The sequence below is a fragment of the Antrostomus carolinensis genome, unplaced genomic scaffold (genome assembly GCF_000700745.2).
Source record: "Antrostomus carolinensis isolate BGI_N321 unplaced genomic scaffold, ASM70074v2 scaffold10906, whole genome shotgun sequence".
NCBI classification, from domain to species: Eukaryota; Metazoa; Chordata; class Aves; order Caprimulgiformes; family Caprimulgidae; genus Antrostomus; species Antrostomus carolinensis.
The window spans coordinates 42,140-66,090 of NW_010323945.1; the positions used below are offsets into that span (position 1 = coordinate 42,140).

Consider the following 23,951-nt stretch of genomic DNA (forward strand, 5'->3'; position numbering starts at 1 on the left):
ATACAAACTGCTTAGAACAGGGTATTCTATCTGAGTGCAAAAATATTCTATCTGAGCAAAAAGATTGCAGGAAGTGTCTCCAAGCCATTCTAGGACTACTCGTGTCCTGGGCTCCTGTGGGTGTTGGAGGTGTCAGTGGTTGGACTTAACTCTCAGTTCTTATCCATTCTGCTGAACAAACTGTGTTGGAATTAGCTACAGCAATTAAAAATGTTGCTATCCCCATCTATCCTCCCTGCCCTTTTCTAGAAGTTACTGTCATTGTAGTGTGCAGAAGAGCAGACTGCAGCCTTACAAAGCCCATGGACCTTCAGGCATCCTGAGGAGAAGCCACTTTCACTAGACATTTAGGCTAACAACATATCAAGCTAGCGCTGGAGAAGCTGAGTAGCTTTTACACAGCCACTAGCTCTGCCCTTGCTGATGAAGGATGTGCAAAGCAGACAACAGAAGGAGGCAATATCTTAAGCTGCTTCAGTAAAACCTGAGGCAGCTCTCACTCAGTGCTGCAGCCTTGTTGGGTTCCCTGTGCCTTTATGCTGCTTTTATGGTCACAGGCATTGAGATCAATTCTGCCTTCCACAGCAACACGGGCCCCTTTCACTTTCGCTGGGCCAGTGGCTGCCAAGAGTTTACAATTATCTTCCTCAGTCTATAAACTTATGGAATCCTTCTGTGGCTGGATGTGTAGCTTTCACCGTTCCTTATGGTACTAAACCACTGGAGGAAGAGCTTGTAATGTATATGCTACTCCAGTCACTTCATTGTATGCTGGGTTAATCGTTCTCTGAAACATGGACTTTCCAGGAATCACCTGGGAGAGAGGAAGATATTTCTCTTGTCTAAGAGTTGTTTATAAACATAATGAGAATTTTCCACTCACAAGCAATGTAGCTTATTTCTCTTCCTCTCTTCATGAAGTAGAATTCTCCGGGTAGTAATTACTTGATTTTAGTCAACTCTTATTGTTTTTATTTTTTTTTAAAGGCACTCATCTGTGATTCCTCTTGATGCCAGTGGCATTACACTTTTTCTAAAATGAGGAAGGTGTACTGACATAGTTGCCACCTATTTAGGATGGAAGATGCAAAACCATGTTTTATGAAGGTGGAAATTAATCTAGAACTGGAAAATTACGTTCAGTAATTTGCAAAGTGAATTTTGCAAGCACCAAGCTGTAGCATTGGATCAATATTGGCTTATTTTTTTAACCAATAATTGAATCTTGTCTAATTATTTATCTTCTTGCTTTACTTGACATTTCTAACAGGTTTTAAATAAATATGGTAAACCTCCTGCAAGGGTAGAGTTATGGAGAATAACAACAGAACAACAGCAATGTCTTCTTACAGTGTTCCTCCACTGAGGAACGTATGATGAGGAACATCGTATTTACTGATACAGACTTTATCACAATGCAGTCAGTAGGATAGAGAGATTATTTCATGTAACATTTTGAACCTTAGCGGGTAAAGAAGGCAAGAATTTTTCTCAGCAGTGACTATTCTCTGAAGTCTCTTTCCCCTTCTTAGGTAGAACTTTGCTGTTGAGCAAAATAACTTAGCTCAACAGCTTTTTTTTTTTTTTTTTTTTTTTGATAAATCATGTAATTTAGGAAACAAGGCTGATGTACAGCAAGGCAGTAGTAATAAATGATTCTTCCTCAGTTACATTTCAGTGACAGAAAGAGTAAAGCTGAACAAGTGAATGCTGTGTGGTTTAGTAACCAGAGTCTGCTCAGGAACGCTACAAAAGCAAATTCTTTCACCTGGTCAGTGCAGGTCAAAATTCCAAAGGCCAGTCTGTTGAGCACATAGAGCTCTGTTAAGTTGCTGAAGTTGTTTGTCCAGAATGCCTGCTCAGCTGTGACTTTTTTCCACTAGACGATGCACGTATCATCTGAGATATTTTGTGCTGCTGCTTTGAATTTCTCAGTGACCAACAAAATTAAAAAATTCTTAAAGTTGAAAATTCCCTTTCGCTCCTGTTTTTTCCCCTTCCAAAACTCAGAATCATCTGAGAGGATTTGAATAAGACCTTCCAGAATTGCTCACCTCTGGCTGACACTAAGCACAGAAGATTTAAGCTTCGCTAGAGGATTTTTTCAGAAAGCTAGGAGCAGAATGAGAAGCAGGATTACTGGGGTTCTCTGTATAAGATAAAAAGTTGTCTTCAACAAAGTAAAAATAGGACTGCTGCAACCTGTGCCTTAACAATAGCTGAGTGTTCATATATGACTTGAGGGAATGCAATCTCTAAATCAGTGCTAGGTAACTATTCTCTGCAGTGACTCTTTGTAAGTAATCCCTTCTTCCCTACCCAAGATAATTTTTCAGTCTCTTGGCCACTTTAAAACAGATATTGCAGTACCAATTATTCTTACTTTATTTTTATAAAAAATATCACTTGATTTATATTTTTTATACTTTATGAAGCATATAGCAAAAAAATAAGAGAAAGGTATTATGAGTTCCGTGCTCTGAATTACTGTACATCCCAGGTTCACTGTAGAAGATGGCTTGTGTTTCATTATAAAGGAATAAACCTGTATTTCAAACAGGAAACTTGAAGCTATCTTAGATTCTCCTAATGCTTTGCAAATGAACACATGCAGATGTTTTCAGGTACACCTCCGCTTGTCTTTGCCAGCGGACAACCATCTCTGCACATACTGCAAGCTGGTTGACAGCGACGTGGCACAGTCAGGGCAGGGCTCAATATGAAAGAGGGGAGAAAAGTACCATAGAAAACAGGTACATGCAAGCTCACAATTTCTAGCTTACAAAGTTCCAGAGACCAAAATTGTTGTGAGTATTCTGAGGAGATGTCACTACTTCTTTGCCTTCTTCACATCCTCTTGATGTCTTAGGTCTACTACAGTGAGTACTGGACATAGGATATTAAGCTAGGTGGGCACCTGATCGTTTTGTCACCTGGGAACACAGTGGAGGATTTTGCACCAGGGACACAGTTGCTGGTCAACTTTGAGCTCTGGAAGGGGAGAGCTTTGGTTTGCTTGCAGAAGCCAGTGTAAACACAGCTTTTGTGCTAGGGTTTCTGCTCTGTGAGACAGTTTGATTTCTGCCTGCTATAAATTTCTAGTAATAATTTACCGTGCTTTCTTCTTCATTCTAGGTGTCATATCAAGTGATGGGTTTTGCAGATACTTGATGTCAGATGAAAATGCCCCCGTTTTCCTAGACCGTTTGGAATTATATCAAGAAATGGACCATCCTTTAGCTCATTATTTCATCAGTTCCTCTCACAATACGTATTTAACAGGCAGGCAGTTTGGTGGCAAATCTTCAGTGGAGATGTACAGACAAGTGCTTTTGGCTGGATGCAGGTTGGAAGCAGGAGATAACAGCCTTTAATATTTGTGAATCTAAGTATAATATACCTTGGTGGTGATGTATTGTATAATTTAGTGTATAAATACATTAGTGTTGTAAGTGAAAATGTACATATTTAAGACACTTTTTCTTACAAAAAACGTTGCAAGGCAGTGGAATGTAGAAATTGATGTCAGGAGAGTTTGTGAGAAAGGTAACATAAGTTTGATCCTGAAATGACAACTGAAGAATTTCAGAGGGCTTTCTGCTTTGTAATGAAGGAGTTTATGTATATATGAGAATCAGTTTATGATTTCCTGCTTTATTTCTTAGCGTACTGGAATGTGTCACAGTTAACCGAGTAAGAGAAGAGTGTTACAGTGCTAAGAATGTAATTGTTCAGGTGTAAATATATTGACCCCCACATACTATATTTGAAGTAGTATACCCAAAGTTATAAAAACAGTCTGAAATTACACATGGGCAGCTTAGAATTAATTGTGTAATGCTCAAAACTGCTTTGTAACTTACTGCTGTGAACATCCCTGCTCAGAACGTGTCCCAACTGGTTCATCTGTACTGAAGCGCTAAGGAAGCTAACATCATTTTTCTTGGGTCTTTAGGTGTGTTGAGCTGGACTGTTGGGATGGCAAAGGTGAAGATCAAGAACCAATAATAACGCATGGAAAAGCAATGTGTACAGATATTCTTTTCAAGGTAAATTCCTGACCTCTGTGCCTGACAGTAAGACCCAGTAGAACCCTCGGACAAGAATCCATGCAGGGCACCCTCCCCTCCTCAACACCTGGATGCTGCTCCCTTGTGTCTAACAGATCACATGGGCACCATTTCTTGTCTCAGAGTGGGGTGGAGAACAGCAAAATCTCTTTGGTTACAATAGTAATTTCATCTGTTCTAATTGCATTTTCTAGGATGTAATTCAAGCCATTAAGGAAACAGCATTTGTTACATCAGAGTATCCTGTGATTCTTTCATTTGAAAATCACTGCAGGTTTGTAGTGCCCTTTTTTTTTTTTTTTTAATAGTGCAATATGGGAGAGATGATGCAGCTCAGAAATACTATCAATTGAGTGTACTTGAAAACTGTATAGGGATATGCAGGTTTACTGAATGTCACTTGGAAGACACTATAATTTAATGTACCAGTCAATCTTTATCTAGCTTAATAATGGCAATCTTTCTAACTGTGGTATAGTTGTGAAATATATTTGGATGTTCCATTAGTTGTGTAGGATTCAGTTAATGTACTTTTTTGGTCTTATTAAATTCATCTGTGTCAGTTAATAGACTTTTATTGACAGTTTAATTACAGTACTTATCAGTTGAGAGAAAGTGGGCAGTATATAATTTGGAATGTCTGCATTACTTACTATTACTCCGTTTCACTGAGTAATTATTTTTCTATATTTAAACATTAACCAACATAATCTTTTCCAGCAAATATCAACAGTACAAGATGTCAAAATACTGTGAAGATCTTTTTGGAGATCTCCTGTTGAAGCAGCCTCTAGAAACACATCCAGTATGTTATATTCTGCCAGTCTTTTTTTTATATTAGCTATATTTATTAGAGATGCTAAACTAGGATCGTATCACATATAGTGCTTTTCATTGCCAGTCCTGTGCTTTCAAAAATGATTAGTGATTTTGATTGTCTACACTTTTTGGTACAAACTTGTCCTTATCTGATTTGTTTAATCTCTTCTGTACAGGGCTCTGGCAAGCAGCCTGGGGAAATCCATCCCCTTGATGTGTGACGTACTATCAGCACCTACATAAAATACACCACATAGATTGTATCTGCAGGTCATACATAACTCTGAAATTGCCAGTCACTGTTGAAAACAAATTAATTATAAATTGCATGGTCTCAGCTGAGGAAACCTTTTCTTTCAGCTGCACTTTGCATGTTTCGTGCTCCAGATCAAGTCCTGCAGTCTAGGTGGCCCCCACTATTGCATTAAGAATTAAATTAAGCACAAAGAGTTCCCTACAGTCTCATTTGGACTCTCAAGTGCACCGTAATCTGCATGCACTTCATTCTCCTGCGTGGCAGGAGGTAATAACAGCCACTCCTTCACAAACACACTATTTGAGAATTTAATAGCTTGTTACACAGTGCTTGCAGCTACTCCTCCAGGCCTTCCTTACTCTCCTGAGCAAGGTGTTCACTGTCTGCCAGCAGCCACCCAAAAACCTGGAGGTGGTCTTTAATGCTGTGGGGGACCATGGCAAAGAGGACTCTGCCTTACCTTTCAGCTCCTGTCCGTGTGACCTGGGTCCTGGCATTATCATCTCTAGAGCTGTGCTTTTCTTGGCATTCCTTGCATGTTGCAGGGATAGCAGCGCACAAGGCTTGGTGAATATCAGGTTGTTACCCTGAAAGTGCATCCCAGAGAACTAAATCTGTAGTGTCCTCCTATAATGAATGGAGCACCTTACCACATTCTTCACAAATAACAGCTTCCAGCACCCTTCAGGGAACCCTAAAACAGAGCTGGCCAAAGGCTGCCACGCTGCTACCTCATGGCTCAGTATTTAGCCTCAGCTGCCTGTGCTCTGTAGCACTACTGAGCCTTCTGCATTTTGTGTCCATTCCTTCTTGTGGATGAATTCAGTCCCCAACTGCACACAAAGCAAATGTGGCAGAAATGGCAGGAAGAACTTGAAATGTGTATTTTATGAGTGCTTGGTTTCTCATGCCTCGACTAGTCACCTGAGGAGGGCAAGCTTAAAAAAGACATGGCACCGTCTGAAGCAGATTTGGTTTTAAGTAAAAGCAAATATTTGTCCAAATGGGCATCCAACTATGTCCTTGCTTGGGCATGCAGACTGGCATCTTGAAAGCCTGGGGATAAATGAGCTCGGCACCACTGACATCTAGTGGAATTACAGCCCAAGCACCCTCAGGAACAGTTGTGTTTTCATCCAACACCCTGAAACTCCCATGACTGAGCTAGCCTGGTGGTTCTGGATGATCATTACCCTCCTGCTAGGAGGTTTACACCAATCCTTGTGAGATTCGGTTGATTTGGGTTTTTGCTGGGTTGTTACCTCTGCTGCTTTTATTTGGTTTCAAGTTGTGGTGCCGTGTTCTTTGGTTTCTTTATCTAGAATGCTACTTCTACGTAGCTCAGGGTTGGATTTAAGGGTAAGAATATCTGAATATTTCTTCTAAGAATTTTTACTAGTCCTGGAAATATCTTCTGCTGCTGTATCACTTATGGTTTACTGGAAGTCAGTGGTACCAGCATACCAGCAACTCCCTGCATAATATTCTTAGCAGGCTTGCAGTGGAGAGGGTGCTAATTTCCATACCCAAATCTCTGTTTCTTATCCTCAGTGATGTGATGGGCCTTAAATCAGAGGATTTTGTACTTTTTCTCTTTTCTCAGTAATATTTTTTCTCTTTCCCCAAACTGGAACAAACCTTTCAGTAGTACTTCTTTGTGTATGTGAAACTTGCCAGTTGCCTTTCACAGATACTGAAATGTGACCCTGTAGCCCTAACTGGCAAAACCAGTCATCATTACCTAACTAAGCACTGGGTAGTTTTCCATTCACCACTGCCAGCCCATTTCTACTCTGTAAGTACGTGTGTGCTGCCTCACTTGCGTTATTACAGCTTGAAGGGACCATAAAAGGTGACTTATTTAAAGATCAAATGATAATGGGCTAAACTGTGACTTGGACTTGTGTGTGAACCACAAGGAGAGAGGGAAAGTAGGAAGTCCTCGGATGAAGAATTGCAGGTCACATCCATGCCAGAAGAGAGGGGAAGATGTTTTGACCAGTGCAGCTGAGGATGGCATAGGCTGGAGACCTGTGTGCTGGCTTCAGATGAGCACAGATTTCCCATGGGATAGAGAAGAAGCAGAGGAGACAATATAACTGCAGTTTCGCTACCTCCCAGGGCTGTGCCTGTGGTGGCATTGCTTGTTCACTGTCCCTTACCATTACTGTCCTAAAGTCAAAATCCCAAACAGGGATATGAAGAGGACAAATAGCTGTTATTAAGTGTTTTCTTTAAAATATTTTACAGCTTGATCCAGGTAAAGCCTTACCTTCTCCTAATGACCTCAAAAGAAAGATTCTCATAAAGAATAAAAGGCTGAAACCTGAAGTAGAAAAAAGTAAGTAAAGCTTGTCAGGTATTAAATTAAAGTCCAAATAGATCTGAATAGACTTTGTTTCTAAAGTTTTGAAATTGCTTGTACTTTAGTGTTGGAAGAATATGAATTATGTGTAAGTGACGCCTTGTTTGCCCTTGTGTTTCATATGAGTGCCAGAGTCTAGGCCTTGATATCAGCATGTAGCATAGATTGACCTAGAAATGCAGTCCTGGGACTTCTATCAGATTGCTGATGGAGGTAAAATATCATGCATATAGAATCTCTTGTCAGTTCTGCCTACACTGATATGTTTGCATTGCTGTGTTTTTCCAGGATAAGCATAAAATGAGATGGAATTTCAAATTGCTCTTCTTGGTATTCTTGCCTGTTCTGATATTTATCTTCTTTTGGTAATAATAATGTTGCTCTATTAGTTTCTAGTATGGCTGTAGTGATAAACCCTGGTCTTTCTCCATTCAAAGATGAGCATGCAGACCTTCCAGTGACTTCAGTCATACATGATTGTGTTCATACTGTCTAATTGAAATGCACATGGGAACACAATTGCAAATCCAAGCACTTTGCATAGATCAAGCACCAAAAAGATAGCTGTCAATTTATTCTAACAAGAAATATTCTGCTTGCTCCAAAGACCTTTGAAGTCCATGTAAATGTTTTCCTTAACTTCAGTGAGTTTTGGATACAGCCTTTACCTATCACTGTTCAGATCTAACAACAGTGTATGGCTAATGATGTTCTTACTCTGTAAGATTTTATTGCTAACTGAAAACTTAGAGAACCCATTAAATGAAAGTAGTTCTCAGGATCAGAGAGTCACTTATGATGGTTCTCCTGTATTTCTTTGTGATACAAACCATTCATGTCATGGCTAATTTATTTTTCTTATTCACAGAACAACTTGATGCTCTGAAAAAGATGATGGAGGCTGGGGAAACTGCTGCTCCTGTAAATATCCTAGAGGATGATAATGAAGAAGAAATAGAAAGTGGTGAGAATTTCCTAGAGAAGGGCTCTCAAACATTGCCTGTTGTAAAATTGCATGAGCAGCTAGTATGCATGTTACCCACACGCCTGCAGTCTGTGGCAGCAGCAGTAAGTCTGGACTCAGCATGGGACCATTTATATGGACCTCCAGCCTTATCATCTCATCTCGAATACATACCACAGCTGCTCCTGGCTCTGTGGCAGTCTGTGGTAGCAATGTGAGCTCGGTGGTACTAGTGGTAATTTTGACTTCCATTTACTGTTCAGAAGTCATATCAGAGCAGCAACCAAGTCAGATTTTCATCGTGCATGTGTGTGTCAGAGAGACTGGGGAGCTGTGAACTTTGCTTTGAAAACAGATTTTGTCACTATTTTTGATACTTGTAGCAACATCAACATTATACTTTATAAGGATAAAATGAGGGATATGATTTTTCTGGCCAAAGTTCAGATATCTTCAGTGTAAACATCTAGATCTGAGCCAGTGATGCAGAATGTGTTTATGGCCGACAAAGAAAAATAGACATGTCTAGGGTGTGATTCACCTTCTCTGTTTTAAATGTCCACTTTCAGAAGAGGTAAATCATACATTGCCTGCAAGTGTCTGAACCAAGGTTCTGGCCTGTGACCCATGTCGTACCGAACCTCCCAGCTTTAGCCTACCCCTTGGGTACTCCTCCTGGTTTATTTGGGGTTTTTTTTACTGGCACAGAGCCACTGCTGTTGCAGTCAGTACAGGTCCTTGTGAAAGATATTCTTTGTGATCCAGATCTTGGTATTTGTCCTTGCAATGCTGAAAAAGACTGAAGTACAACAATTTTTTGTTGAGAGGCCTCTCAGTATCTTTCTCCAGGTGATCAAGGAGCACAGAGGAGATTCTGTTGTTTTGCAGACTGATTTCCACTGGAATGCTTATTTCTAATAGTATTCTTATTGTGCTGTGTTATTAATTATGTGCTAGACTACCGAGAGGCTTAAATAAGTATTTTCAAAAAATATTGTTTAAATAATAATGTGATTAATGGTTTTGTGTTTGTAAGAGGTTCTTTTAGCTTCTTTGAATACACTGGGTTCTAACAGAAAACCACCTTAAAAGCAAATGAAAACTATTCCCTATAGTAGGGGCATATAAGGAGACTAAGAATGCATATGAGAAGCCTGGACACCAGCAAATTTTTACATCTTTATTTAAAAAATTCTGTCTTCATTTCTTGTCTTCACCCCAAGCTTATTGGCTTTTTTTTTTTATACTTGCTAAGCAAATTACTGTTTCCTTCAAAAATACAGTAAATAAAGTTTCTCTTAGTAATCATGTCAAAGCTGTAAAAATCGCAGGCCTTATCTGCAATTTACTACTAATGCTTGGAAATCTAATACTGTGGATTTTATTTATGTTTAAAAAAAAGAAAAAAAAAGCCAAAACCAAACCTGTGTATTCAACTGCCATTTGTTTCAAATGACAGCATTTGAAGCCCGAAGTTGCTGTGTTTTTGCACTGATCCTTTTCGTTTTCTGCGCAGCTGACCAGGAAGAAGAAGCTCATCCAGAGTACAAATTCGGAAGTGACCTTACTGTAGATGATTACAGTCAAAAAGAAGCAGTTGCCATCAGTGTCAAAAAGGTGGGATTGCTTCTTATATATGTTTCTTTGGAAGCTTTCCACGGATGTGGGTGTAAAAGACACTCTGTTTTGTGGAAGTATCACAGCACATGTTGTCAGAAGAGTCAAACCTGAGATCTTCATCAGATTCCTAACCTTTAGGTTCATGAGAAGACAAAATTTTGTAGCTGAAAATACTCTCTGCATGTTCAGGTAGAATACTTACTGAGGAAACAGAATCATTATGTAGGGAAACAGTATACAGTGGAGGATTTGATTAAAAATACTTATTAAAGGCAGCAAGCAGTTTCCTGCTCTTGCCTCTGATATTTTACTTCGCATCTCAGTTGCAGAACCCTAATATGAGGCGGGATATCTGCTTCCTTGCTCAACAGTGGGGTTTTTTTGCAAGGCTGCATCCTGTGTCTTCATTACAGGGATTCCCTGGGTCATTTTTTATTGTTAACTGTTAGGGTAGATTCTCCCTTCCACCTTCAGCAGTGAAGGCAAAATAGGACAATCATTCCCCAGTGGGGTGGTATGTCAGTGGGGCTATACCAGAGAGCCAGCTGACAGGCAGGGGAGGAGTCCCCTGTATTCCACTCATACCTGAGCTATGTTTGGCAGTCTGTGCTCAGTAACTTTGAATATTGCCTGATGGTAATTAGATACAGAATATTGGAATTCAAGACTAAACCTCCTCTGGCACTGAAGGCATTATTGCTGCTTGCTACAGAAATAAAACCACATGTGAGTGCTAAGGTACCTTATCAGATCATGCTCTTCTGTCACTCAAGTATTTTGGCCAGTTCTTCTCTCCTGCCTGGCTTACCTTTGGATCTTACTCCAGACAGAAGTATAGGTATGGAAAATCTTTCATAGCAGAGATTGCCCTTGGCCATATGTCTCTAGTAGTATCACAGAGACATCAGACCTGCCTTCTCAGTATCTCTTCAAGTTAACATCTTTGCTTCTTCAGGACTTTTATGAATTCTCCCACTGAAGCATTGTTTAACATCTGTGCTCTAAGGCTGGTTTGAGCTGGTCTTTACTAAGTCAGCTGGTCCTTAACTACCTGAATGTTTTGGGGTTTTGTGGGGTTTTTTGGTGGTTTTGTTGCTTTGAGGTTTTTGTTTGGTTTTGTTGGGTTTTTTTTCAGATTAGTCTCTTGTTCTCAGCATATGCCCTTGGGTAACTTCTCTGCTTCCTTGCTGATCAGTGACTCAATCCTTATTCTTTAGGGATGTACATTTAGTGCCAAGTAAACATTTATCTCTTTAAGATTCTCACTAGTGACAGCTTGCAACTGAAGACAGACTTCAGACTGTCTCATTGCAAATAACATCTTGAGACAGGCCTTTTCCAAACGTGGACATTTAAAGCACAGTTTTACAGCAGTCTTAACCCTTAAGTTTTCTGAGCCTGGGCAGTTTGCATATCCAGATCAGGTGATCTTTTGTGTTGTCTGGGTGTGTTATTCTTTCATTCTTCTCTGAAACTTCCTGTCCCCAGCATCTAGTGATAGTACTGGTTCGGGCTTAACAGTCTGGCATCCTCCCTCCTATTCCCATTGCTAGCCAGTTGCTGAATTTCGTATCTTATGTATCCAGATTTGAAAGAAACTGCAAATTTTTGCAAACGTATGGGGCAGATGAGCTACACAGGAAGGTGTAAAAGGGTATACTTTTTGCTAAATGCATTAACTTTTTAAGGATTTTTTTTCCTTACTGTGAGTGTTTAATATTGCTTTTTCTTTGGGTAATGTATATATATTTTTTTCCCTTAGGCTGTTGAAGATTCTGAGCAAGAAAACAATAAAAAGGTGACACATAGGATTTTATGTAGTTTCTTTCATTTCTTTATCTATAACATACATATTACTTACCATGCATTCTTCATGGTTTACCAATTATATGCACAGTTTCACTGCACCTACAGTGTATTTTTGAAAGTGACTCTCCCTCCTTTTTTCCTCTAGGCTTTCTACTTTTGTACTGGGGTTAGAGCTGTCAGAAAATTTGGGGATAGAGAGGAGTGCATGACTTTTGCCTCCTTGGAAATGTCTGATCTCAGTCTCAAATGTCATGTACTGGGAAAGAGCAGTTCTTTTAACGGTGTTGAGATGTACCATCCCTGCTGCTTTTTTTGACTCTTCCCTTACCCTGACTGCACTTTGTTTTCCTCTCTCTTTTTCCTCCTTTTGCTTTCCCTTGGGACTTCTGCATTTATCTTCTCCCAGGAATCCCTTCTGTAAGATTCTTCCTACCTCCTTCCACTCTTCTCCTTCCTTCTGTTCTCTCATTAAAGCTACTCCTGTTCCTAACCACACTTTGTTTCACTCTAGGTTGTTTTCTAAGTGGGTTCTGCTTTTTTTTCTTGAGGGATGGGAAGGTGTAAATAACTTAGAGAGATCAACTTTCCCCCATTGTTTTCTCCAGCCCCTAAAAGGGTCATGTGCTGTTGTAACCATTCCTTTGTTTCCATAGGCTTTAAGAAACATTCCATCCTTCTTTCATAGTTTTAAAGTTGCAAACATGGCAAAGAGCCCATGTACTCTAAAAATTATGGGTCGACAAGTAAACAAGACAAAAACAATGACCAGTAGATTGTCTTAGAACATTTTCTTAGAGCTAGTGTGTTAGTAATGCAGTCATACAGCTGTAGTCTGCACAGTACTATTACCTTGGCATACATAATCCCCTTTGACTTCCTTTTCACTGTGATTAATTACTTAGACATTTATGGATCAAGACAGTAAAATATGATTAGCAATTCTGAGCAGTCAGCAAGAGGCGCGTTAAAGGAGCCTGGCCTTTAGAAGATGGGTGGTCAGTTCTTCCTGAATTATTTGCCTTCCAGAAGTGAAGACACTGAAAAGTACTTGTTCATTTGAAGAAATCTGACCTTAATTTGTTCTAAACTTTGTTAACAAGTATTGACCCAGTAATAGAAAGATGCCTATACTCTACTAATAAAGGGATGTACCATTTGGCATATTTAGGGAACAGATCTGTGAACCCTCAATATGTCCATTCTTGAAAAGCAGTTGAGTTGAGCCCTGGTTATCAGCATTAAAATACTGTATCAGTTTGATTTCATGGGCTACTGGAAGTTTAGTTCAGTCTAAAGTGCACATAAAACCATGTGCACCTGGACTCATTCTGCTAACTCAGCTATTCCATGCAGTCAGAAAATGATGTTCCTATAAGACTATAATTGTTTTATCATATCAAGGCATAAATTGTTTCTCTTCACATGGAATTTATTTTTTGAAACGTGTCTGCAGTATATGGCAGGTAGAGGTACATGCCCATAATACTGGCAATACTGACTCTCCCATCTCCTGAGTCAGTGAGTTGCAGTAGTGCAGGTACTGTGAACTGCATTCTTCTTCCGTGTTTTAGTGCTGTTAGACATGCTAAGGCATCCTGCCTGAGAAAGGACGTGGCAGTGCTGCCTGTTGTCCCCTATCTCCTGAAACAATAATGGAGGAGAACTTTCTGACAAACATGGGTTGTGTTCTGAAAATAAAAAGCTGTACTGTAAGAATTTTTGAGTGTACTTGGTACTGTCACCCTACAGTAGGTTAGTTTTTTTGGTAACTGGTTCACTGGTAGGAGAACAAGCAAAAGTGGTTGTGGGAGAAATGGCATGAACAGTAAACCTTGCAGAGTTTGCTTAATTTGACAGAAATTTTTCCTTTTTTTTCAGTGAAAAGATCATGTTTCAAACTGGTTTAGGGAAAGGAAAAAGTTGGGCAGGTAGATCCACATGAGAATTGTTCCTTTTGTGGGTTTCTAGCAGATAAGATACTTGTAGAAAATTTTTGAAGTTCTTTTATAAATACAGCACATGTTTATGTGAATGAGGGATTCAGATTTTTATCATTTTAAGTGGCCAGGAATATGAGCTTGGTACTGTGTCTCTTGCTGGTCTTGTGACATCTGCTTGTCCAGATAAGATTGTAATCCCTATGTTTTGCTCTGCTTTTATTAGTAAAGATTAGCAGTTGAACCTATTGGTGTTTTGATATTGAGAAAGTTCTACTCAGTATCAAGTATGCATTACCCCACCACAGTTGCTATGAGAAAATATATATTAAACTACAATTCTTAGGAATTTATTTGACAAAGATCATTGTCTCCCACCATTGTTGACTCTGTTGTAATATTTCTCTTTTATCCCAAAGTGATCCTACTAACATCATGTAATATTTACCCACGACTTTGGAGCTTTTCTATCATCAGTCCTCTTCCATGCATCCTGTAACATTGAGAGTGTTTGGTGTATATATCAGTAGGAAAATAACTCCCATTTAGTGACATTAAATTTCCACTTTTCTTGTATTAATTTACACTTTCTTTAACTTTCTGCGGATTTGCGTATAATTTTGTATCGCATTTGAAAATCCCAATGATGGTGTTTGCACACACAAATAGTGATTCTTCTTTTTAATGTGTTTTCAGGGTTTAGTAACTGTTGAAGATGAACAAGCCTGGATGGCATCTTACAAATATGTAGGTGCCACAACCAATATACATCCATATTTATCAACAATGGTCAACTATGCTCAACCTGTAAAATTTCAAGGTTTCGATGTAGCAGAAGGTAACATAAAAGGTTGAATGAAATAAAAGTATTTCTCTGCTTATTCTAGGTAGTTTTTTAATCTCTACATTTCCTGAGTTTAGAGATGGCATAAGACTTCTATAGCTTAATGACCATCATCAGTATATTTTTAGATCTCTGTTTCCTTGGATGTAAAATTAGCATGTTATTCCATTGATCATCCACACGGAGTCACTAAATTACTGGGAGAATGTGAAGCGGTTGCAGTTGATTATATTCTATTAGCCTTTCCATTTAAACTGGTTATTTTAGATCATCTTTCTGTGAAGTAGGGTGAGCATGATTGTCACAGTGGTCAGCAGTTAGCTGATGCTCTCATATTGAAGTCTAGACCATTTATCATGTTTTTTGCCTTATCTAGACACACAACATAGGCTGTGAGTAACAGTTTTGTCCTAAACAAAAAATGAGAGTTTTGTAGATTTCCCAGAAAGTGAAAGAAAAAGGCAAGTCAGAAATAATATGGAATTTTTCTTCAGTATAATTCTATTCAATGAGTGACAGATAATGGGGAAACAGACCAGAATTTGCTATATCCTGCTATTACATATAGTGCATGATTTTGAATTTTGATTTATCATTGCAGAAATGTTTTAAAATGTCTTGTCTGTTCTTTCTAGAACGTAATATTCATCATAATATGTCTTCTTTCAATGAATCAGTCGGACTAGGCTATTTGAAGACCCATGCCATTGAGTTTGTGAAGTATCCTTTCACCTCCTTATGCCACTTCTCTACTAATGCTACAAATAAAGAACAAGTGTACCTTTCTACATTTACCATGTTCCACGTCTGTAAAGAAAAAGGGAAAGTAGCTCATAGAATAAGAAATAGTAAGATTAATCTAAGAAATATTGAATATATCAGGTTATGACCATACCTTTCTATGATGTTTTTATTTCATTTTCCTTGATGATTTCTACAGTTATAATAAACGACAAATGAGTCGGATATACCCAAAGGGAGGCCGAGTGGATTCCAGTAATTACATGCCTCAAATTTTCTGGAACGCTGGCTGCCAGATGGTCTCACTGAACTATCAGACCCCAGGTAGGCAGCAACAACCAGTGAACCTCAATCCTAAAGAATGGCTTGGGCAGTAACTCTCAAACAGATGCCATGGATTTGCTTCTGGCATTTTTTGAGGAAACTGGCATATGGCTAAATAATACAGTGGGATGGAATTACAGAAGCGTAAGAAAAAGAGCAATAAAAAATCCATACATAGAAGGAAAATCCAGTCCCCTTTCAGGGAAAAATAATAGAGTACTCTAACTTCTCACAGAAATGATAACGTTTTATTAAACGTATTAATTGCAGGGAAATCCTGTTTTCACAAAACACAGCTTTGGCACAGTTTGGTGCATGTCTCCAAAGTAAAGATGAAGGAGTGTAAAAATGAAGATGATAAAAAGTAATGACATTTCTAGACCAGTTATTGTAAAGTGTTAAAGAGTCACGTTCAGCATCAGAGACTGGGGTCTCTCAGCTGAGAGAATGTTGACAGGGAATGTAAATGCCTCTCCACAGCATAAACTGAGAGGAGATGTATTGTGAGTAGAACTAACAGAGTAGGGGTTTGGTTTGGTTTGGATTTAAATTAATCTAGGAATGTCTTCAGTCATATATGTAGCAGACCAATTTTTCCATTTGCTTTTTCTAGCTGTGATAGTGCTTTTGTGCTCCCCTCTCCCCTGCCCCAAACCATGTCTTTGGTTCTGCAGACACTCCTAATGATCATACCCTTCTCTCTTGCAAAGCTTTGCACTGATTTTGCTAGCTGTGGAGGCAAGAGAAAGCTGTACTGGGATACACTGCTTGTAAAGCATTCCACTGAACATGATTTGGAGGTTGGAGCAGATGTGCGAGCTTCACACTGGTCCCAACACTGCCTCTGCCCACTGCATGTCATTCTCAACCCTTTTTTATTGCAAAATAAGAGTATTAATTATATAATTGGAAGTGAGCAACTTTCCTGTGTTAGTCTTCTATGATCCAGCTGTGCTGTCAGGCTAAAGTAGGAAATAAAAGTTAAGGCTGCTCAGTAAAAGGAATAATAACTGATATGAGCATATGAGAATCTTGTGTTTTGTGTAATGGAGAACATACAGAAAATATTTTGTTCCCTTTTGAAGGTAGAGTCTGTTGGGCAAGAGAATACCTGTGTTATTGCTAACAAGGATATTGTATTCTAGTGTCATTGGGAATATGCAAGAAAACATTTTCATTTTTATGAGTTTGGAAGAGAGTTGGATGGGAGGGGGGTTATTTTGTGTTTACTATCTGTCTTTGTATACAAGTGCCTTAATAATAATGCATTGAATAAAATTCAAATGCTTTAAATGTTGAAACTAAGCAATGGTGCTGTGATCTTTGTGGTTTCTTTTTGTGGTATATTATTCAATTAAGCCTGTAGTAAACCAGTGTGATATTCATCTCACCTTCTTTAAGACATCAGGATACAGATAGCTTCATCAGATATAGTTGTCTGTGGTCATTGTTGAGAAATACATACTTCTAGGATGTCTCACCTAGTATATTTTGTGTGCCTACCTTTAACTGACATTAATTTAACTGTTAAGTGCCTTTATCCCTCCATTATTCAAAGTGATTCTAGATCACTAACTGAAGTAGACATGTCTATACTGGAGGTACCAGAAGTTAGATGATGAAAATACCATCCCAGGCACTTTACATGACCATTGTCTGATGCTTCTATGCCTACTGAGTGTGTTTGAATTCAGGGAGAGACTGTTTTCTAAGCACAGCGTAGACTTCAGCTTGGTCGATAAAGGTGTTACTACTACTGAAGAAATCTGAAGTTTTCCTATTTCTTCCTTTTATTTCTTAGATGTGTGCATTTTATTTGCATTAGATTTAATTTTCATTTAAACTGATTACTCTGAAGACAGTCTTATTTTCTAAAAAGGATTGTTCTTGATCTGAATTATTCAGAAGGAAAGATAGTAATTTTTTTCTCTCTTGGCAGATTTAGCAATGCAGTTGAATCAAGGAAAATTTGAATATAATGGATCATGCGGGTGAGTGATATGATTTAAACTGTTGTCACTGTGCATCAGAATCCTTTACTATGGTTTTAATAAAATTTTGTCACTATTAAGTATGTGTTACAAAAGGAAAATGGGATGCTAGGTGAAGAGTAGAAATGAGCAGAGTTCAGGGAGAATTGTCCCCTGCAAGGATGTATTCTGATGAATATGCTTTTTAATTATGCCTAGTTTTTACAGATGAGATAAACAAGGCTTTGTGTGCAAATTATTAAGGTGGCCATGGATACCATACACAGTTATTTAAATACATCTTCAGCTCTGTTCTCAACCTTTCTTTGAAGATATGCCTCAGAACGGAGATTCGTTGCACAGTTCACAGAATTGTCAAATTTACTTGGACAGGTTGAGTCTTAATACATAGGGAACATTTTTTTTAATCTGTGTACTTTAGTTGGAGAGCAGATTTCACAGAGAATACTGAAGTGTTTCATCTGTCTTAAGTTCTTGCTCATGACTTTTGCATGAAGGATGCTCAAATGATGTTGATAGATTTTTCTCAGATGTTGAGTTTGTACCTTAATAGGATAGGCTGATCAGTAACATCAAGAGAAAGGAGTCGTTTTATGAATTTTAGGAAATTACAGTCCAGAAACACATTAAAACCTGCAAACTCATCCTGGGAGGAAACAACTCTTTTACTAATGCAAATCTTACTTGGAAAGAAAATCTGAGTAGATGAGACTTGGTAAAATTCCTCATCTTTGCCATTCCATGGCTTTTTTCAGTTGTGAAGTCTTCAGATAGAAGCTGTTGGGTTTGACAAAGGTGTAGCCAGTCATTTCAGTCAGAATAACAAAAATAGAAGAAAACTAAAGCTTTTTTAATGGCACAGTGTGATTCCTTTCCTGTTTGACCCACAAGTGTAGTAAAAGAGCACATATTCACTCTTGCCAAATGCTCTGAAGGACGGGTGTCATTATCAACTAAATTACTTGATTCTTGTGTCAGTCTTCTGGTTTTATAGTAATATAGTGGTATATTTTTATATGCACTATAAATGTGGTGCTGTTTCAGTCACAGAAAACATGCAGCACAATGAAAATAAAAACTTATATTTCCTTCTGCCTGTACTTCTTTTTTCACTGATTTCCCGTTTTAATGCTTGCGAAACAAGATAGAGTCACTCTAGCTTCAGCATTTTTTATTTCAGCAGGCCTGAAGCAGGGGCAAAGGATGTTTCTGATAGTTCCTTTCTGCCCCTAACCTACTTTAATAAAGCATTTTGAAATCACACACATTTATAATGTAAGACGAATGAGGAATATTACTTTCCTAAACAGAAGACGTGTTGTGAAAAAATGGGAGAATACACTGACATTATTTCCATTGGAATTTTTCCAGTGTTTTTTTAATCATTTCTAAATTCTATCTGGCCTTTATAACATTGTGTACCAGTGACTCACTAGCGAGACTAAGAGTGGATAAAAAATTATTTTCTAGCAGGTGTTGTCTGTCAGGGCTGCAGAATTAGCAAGGTGACTCCAGTTACACGTTTCCTTCCACCAGTGGAAGGAAATGCCCACACGACATTCTCTGTCCTGGGTAGCACAGCATTTCTGTGATCAACCACTATTTAATTTTGCTGGCAGAATCCTTGGGTTTTGGTTCATCAGAGCACGTATTGACTTCATTGATATGTTGATCCAGAGTATAGTCCTCAGGGATGTATTGTAAGTGTTATTATGGTAGTACCTTTTATGCTACTATAATTAACAATCTGTCAGCACTGATATTATCAGCTATTTCCCCAAAGGTTTTCTAACCGAGATGAAAAAATTAGCTTCAAGCTGAAATTGATTGTATGAGTCTTGACTGTATGGAACTGCTTCATTTAAAAAAATAAAATTGAATAAGCCCTCTGTATTTTTCCAAAGTGTTAAAGGATTAAAACAAATGAGAGCGTCTACTTTTTATTATATGATAACTGTCTGTATTTTTTAAATGTATTATTAAATTATTTTGAAATGTCCTTGGTTATGTTACATTATTTCCATCTTGAAATCCAGGGTTGATTTAATCCCTCAGTAGCTGGTAATTCCAAATTAAGATTATAATCTATCTGTATACTAGACAACTGTAATATTTCCTTTTGCTTCCTCACACTTGCAGCTAGAATGATAGTCTGTATTTTGCAGTGCTGTAGGAGAATTCATTGGTTAAAGTTAGAACATCCATTTTATTTGTATTTAACACAATTTTATTTTCCATACAAGAATAATTTTCTTCTTCTTTTCCTTGAAATAAGGTATCTACTTAAACCAGATTTCATGCGACGACCAGATAGAACGTTTGACCCTTTCTCTGAAACTCCTGTAGATGGTGTAATTGCTGCAACATGTTCTGTACAGGTAAAACAGCAATAGACAAACTTCTGTCATCTTATCACATGCAAAATCACATTTAAATGTCAACAGAAATAGGATATCTACAGAAAATGTGTTTGGATTGTGTGGATTTCATAAAATTGTTTCTGTTGGGTTTTGGGGGTTTTTTTATTGCTGGCTAGGACATCTGTGTTTACTTGGTCTGAGTGGAATTACAAATGGTTTGTTATTTGAAACCCCCTCGTGCTCTTTTTTAATTACATCAGCCCACATAAATGAAAAAATCAGTGAAGTTCATTTCTGTGGACAGAACTAAATTATACAAACATCACTTGTCACCACAGAGCAAGAAGGAATATGGGCACACATGGACAGGATATTTTCAAAATAAGTAGAGAAAAGTGGTTCATGTGATGGAGGTCCTTACTCTGGAGTTACCTAGGAGTAGCAAAGTCCATAGAACTTCTGTTGTAGTTCTAAATCGTGGTTAGGTATCACATTTTGGGAGGAGGCTGACAATTATAAAACCTGTTTTGTGACTTGACACTCTACTCTCTTTGCTCAAATACCCTACGTACAGCTTAACAAAAGACTTGAGCTTGCAGTTACCACTTTCTATGTGCAGCATGGAAATCTCAAACTCTCTCTCTCACCAAGGGTTCATTGTGCATTCTAAACATTTAACTAAGTTTCACTTGCACCTCCAGAAAAAAAACCAACTTTTTTTTCATGTTGTTTTTCTTTAATGTTACTGACAGTACAATCCCTCCAAGAAGCAAGTGGAATCTGGTGGTGAGAACATAAGTTCTAAGTATCACTAGAGATAGTTCTGAGATCACGTATTTTGCCACTTGCTCTTCTTATGTGACTGAAACTAGTATAAAATTCCATACAAATTCTGTTATAAAAGAGTTGAGTGGACCGAAGCCAGTGATGGTACCCCGCAGCCACATAACTTTTCATATTCATTATCAGAGTGTTCCATGGAAGAATGCTAGATCATGAAAAGAAAAAGACCTTAAATGAGCTTAGGTCTCTGAAATAGTATTTCATTTTTTTTCTTCCCTTCTTGATCTTCGTAATGAAAACATTAGCTGTATTTTGAAGTAGTAGATCATCTTCATGGAATAAAAATTTTCCCTGGAGTAATCACCTTCTGTGGTTAGATTAATCTTGACTTGGAGTAAAATTGCAACAAGTTTTCATAGAAGTAACAATATAGAGGAGTTGTGTGGGTTTTTTGTTTGTTCACTTTTTAAGCATCTTGCATTTCCCAGACACATAATATGGAGTTAGATTGATCTGTGATTAGTTTAAAACCTTGACCAAAGTGAAAGCAGAGTAATAGCTTCCTTTTACCTCTTTGAGTCAAGACATATAATAGATATCAGTTTGAAGTTGCAGAATAGCAGTGCACAATCTGGTGGTTTCATTCAGTGTTTTTCAGTAATATAGTGAACGCGTCTGTGAGACGTAGGCTAACTGGGCTGACTGACTCCGAACTGTTAATACAATAGCACAACGAGTGCAATAATTTCAAATTAAGGAGATATTTAAGGTCCTTTTCCTTACTACTCTCTTATTATGTTGCAGGTAATATCTGGTCAGTTCTTGTCAGACAAAAAAATCGGTACGTATGTAGAAGTGGATATGTATGGTTTACCTACGGACACAATACGTAAAGAGTTTCGAACACGCATGGTGATGAACAATGGTCTGAACCCTGTTTACAATGAAGAATCATTTGTATTTCGAAAGGTAGGCTATTTGGAAACCACAATTTGTGGTTGCCAGCCCTTTTGCACGTGGGTATCCTCGCTCACTTGAGCCACCCCTCCCTGCTTCAATCTGACTGCTCGCATGAATAAGTAGTGCTCCCATGAAAAAGGGTTTGTAGGGTTCCTGTTTACTACAGTAAACAAGCTAAAGCTGAAATAAGCTTTCAAGAGGTTGTTTTGGTTTGGTTTTTGGTTTTGTTTTTGTTTTTTCTTTTTTGCCTTGTTTTATTTTTCTAATGGATAACCTCTGTAGCTGTCACATTATTTTTTTTGTTTGTTTGTTTCTGTTTGGCTTTTCCCTCCCCTTTGCTTCTTTCTCCCACTTGGAGGTAGCCACCTCCTCTGTGGCCATGCCTGTGTTGAAGGTATGCAGTCTGCTCAGAATGAGCCTCCGCTGGTGGACACCATCATTCCTTGGAGATTTCTTCTTCCCTGCCCTGGCAGTGGCTGCTATCTTGCACTGTTCCTTCAGCCCAGAGGGCAGGTGAGATGCTGCATCCAAAGCTAAGGTCAATGTTATTACATGGAAAAGTTGGAAGGGTGCTGTGTTCCTCAGATGTGTTGCCAGCTCCCTCCTTCAGTAGTCCCATGTGCACCATGTACCTTTTTCTTTTCTTTTCTTTTCTTTTTTTTAATAACAAAAGGAAAACAAACCTTTTTTTCTTGGTATGGGGGACTTAGAGAGATCAGTTTTGCGTTTTCAGTTTTTATCTCTCAGTCTTTATATATATATGGTAAACTTTTTTTTTTTTTCCTGTCACCTGGAGTTTCATCCAGAATCCATGTGTTAGCAGTGCCGTCTCTGACAACATCTGTTTTGCTTACACCTGTTTTGTTGTTGTGCAAAATTGTTGTTCTTTTATTCCAAAGTGACAGGCTTTGCTGAGTGGCGGTAACAGTTCGCACTTGGGTATATTACACACAGAATCTGATTTTTTTTTAAGAGTATAACCAGTTTTTAATAGAAATGTAGTTAATTTAAGAGGTTTTTCTTGACTCAAATATATTCTGGAATGAATGTCACTTCAAGGACTTTTCTCTGAATTTGAAGAGGCACAAGGAAGATGCTTAGATACAATGACAGGAAATCATGATGCCCATGGCTTGCTGGCCATATGGCCAGCATCTGCTGCTTTCCGATTTCTTAAATCAAAAGATCCATGAACTACAGGGTGTACACAGCTTCAGTCTAAAAGGGACGTACCTGTGTATCGTGGCATGGGTACAGTGGCTGATGCCAGTGTTCCTCAGACTTTCTGCTCTATTCCACAATGAACTTTCTGCTTTATTCCACAAGTTATATAGTCACACATTCTCTTGAACAACTCATACTATAAGTCAGCCAAGAGATTATTTTTCTTAATCTCAGGCCTTTATCTTATCAGGTTTAGCACTGTAATCAAGACATACATTGATGACCAAGCAGATGGGTGGCATAAATGCAGCAGGAACAGTTCCTCTAGTTGAAGGAAATGAAGGCGTGGGGTGCACAGTTCTAAAATGTCATAAGGGTGGAAATGCCTACCAGGATACCATTGAGCAAATCAGTGGAGAGGGAACGATAAACTTCTTAGTCCCCACTCCTGCACCCTAGCGAACCTATACTGGAGCCCATCATGTAATGAAAGATGTGCTAATTTGTGGCCTGTAGAGGAGAGATCTTACCTGCCCTCTTTGGGTTACAGTCTTCTCAAGCTGATGTTTAAGCCTACACGGTTGCTCTCGGGTGATGTGTTTGATTGTTCTTCTGTCATGTTTTCTTGTTTTTATTTTAATTAAAATAAAGCTTCAGTCATTCTAACCCAAGTTCTGTGTTGTCACTCTGTTGTGTAAGGGGGAGGACGGGGTGAGTGCTGGTGGTAACCTGTGCTGGGAATGCTAAATTGTAATCAAGTAGAGCAGAGTATCAGTGAAGAGTTCCGGTGGGTTCAAAGACCAAAAGCATACTTTATTTTGTGCCCTCTAAGACTGAAAATGAAAGTGGAAAGGGGAAAGCCTCAGGGAGATGGTAGACAGAATTTTACTTAGGTCTTTCCTTTTTTCCTATAAATATTGAATAATAGAGCCAGGTAGAGCAGG

General features: G+C 38.5%; 1 protein-coding gene across 4 annotated transcripts in view; it reads left to right on the plus strand.

The window, feature by feature from the left end:
- The window catches only part of PLCB4 (phospholipase C beta 4), a 95,658-nt gene that overhangs the window by 28,548 nt on the left and 43,159 nt on the right, over positions 1-23,951 (plus strand). For 2 of the 4 annotated variants that reach the window (XM_010170760.2, XM_010170762.1), the window contains exons 11-24: positions 3,136-3,346; positions 3,956-4,049; positions 4,265-4,344; positions 4,791-4,875; positions 7,396-7,486; positions 8,379-8,474; positions 9,991-10,091; positions 11,857-11,892; positions 14,537-14,678; positions 15,320-15,404; positions 15,625-15,749; positions 17,689-17,740; positions 20,016-20,118; positions 21,688-21,852. In XM_010170760.2, coding sequence (XP_010169062.1) covers positions 3,136-3,346; positions 3,956-4,049; positions 4,265-4,344; positions 4,791-4,875; positions 7,396-7,486; positions 8,379-8,474; positions 9,991-10,091; positions 11,857-11,892; positions 14,537-14,678; positions 15,320-15,404; positions 15,625-15,749; positions 17,689-17,740; positions 20,016-20,118; positions 21,688-21,852 — 1,466 coding nt within the window. The remainder of the gene's footprint in view (positions 1-3,135; positions 3,347-3,955; positions 4,050-4,264; positions 4,345-4,790; positions 4,876-7,395; positions 7,487-8,378; positions 8,475-9,990; positions 10,092-11,856; positions 11,893-14,536; positions 14,679-15,319; positions 15,405-15,624; positions 15,750-17,688; positions 17,741-20,015; positions 20,119-21,687; positions 21,853-23,951) is intronic. The other 2 variants (XM_010170761.1, XM_010170763.1) reach the window with 1 other exon arrangement.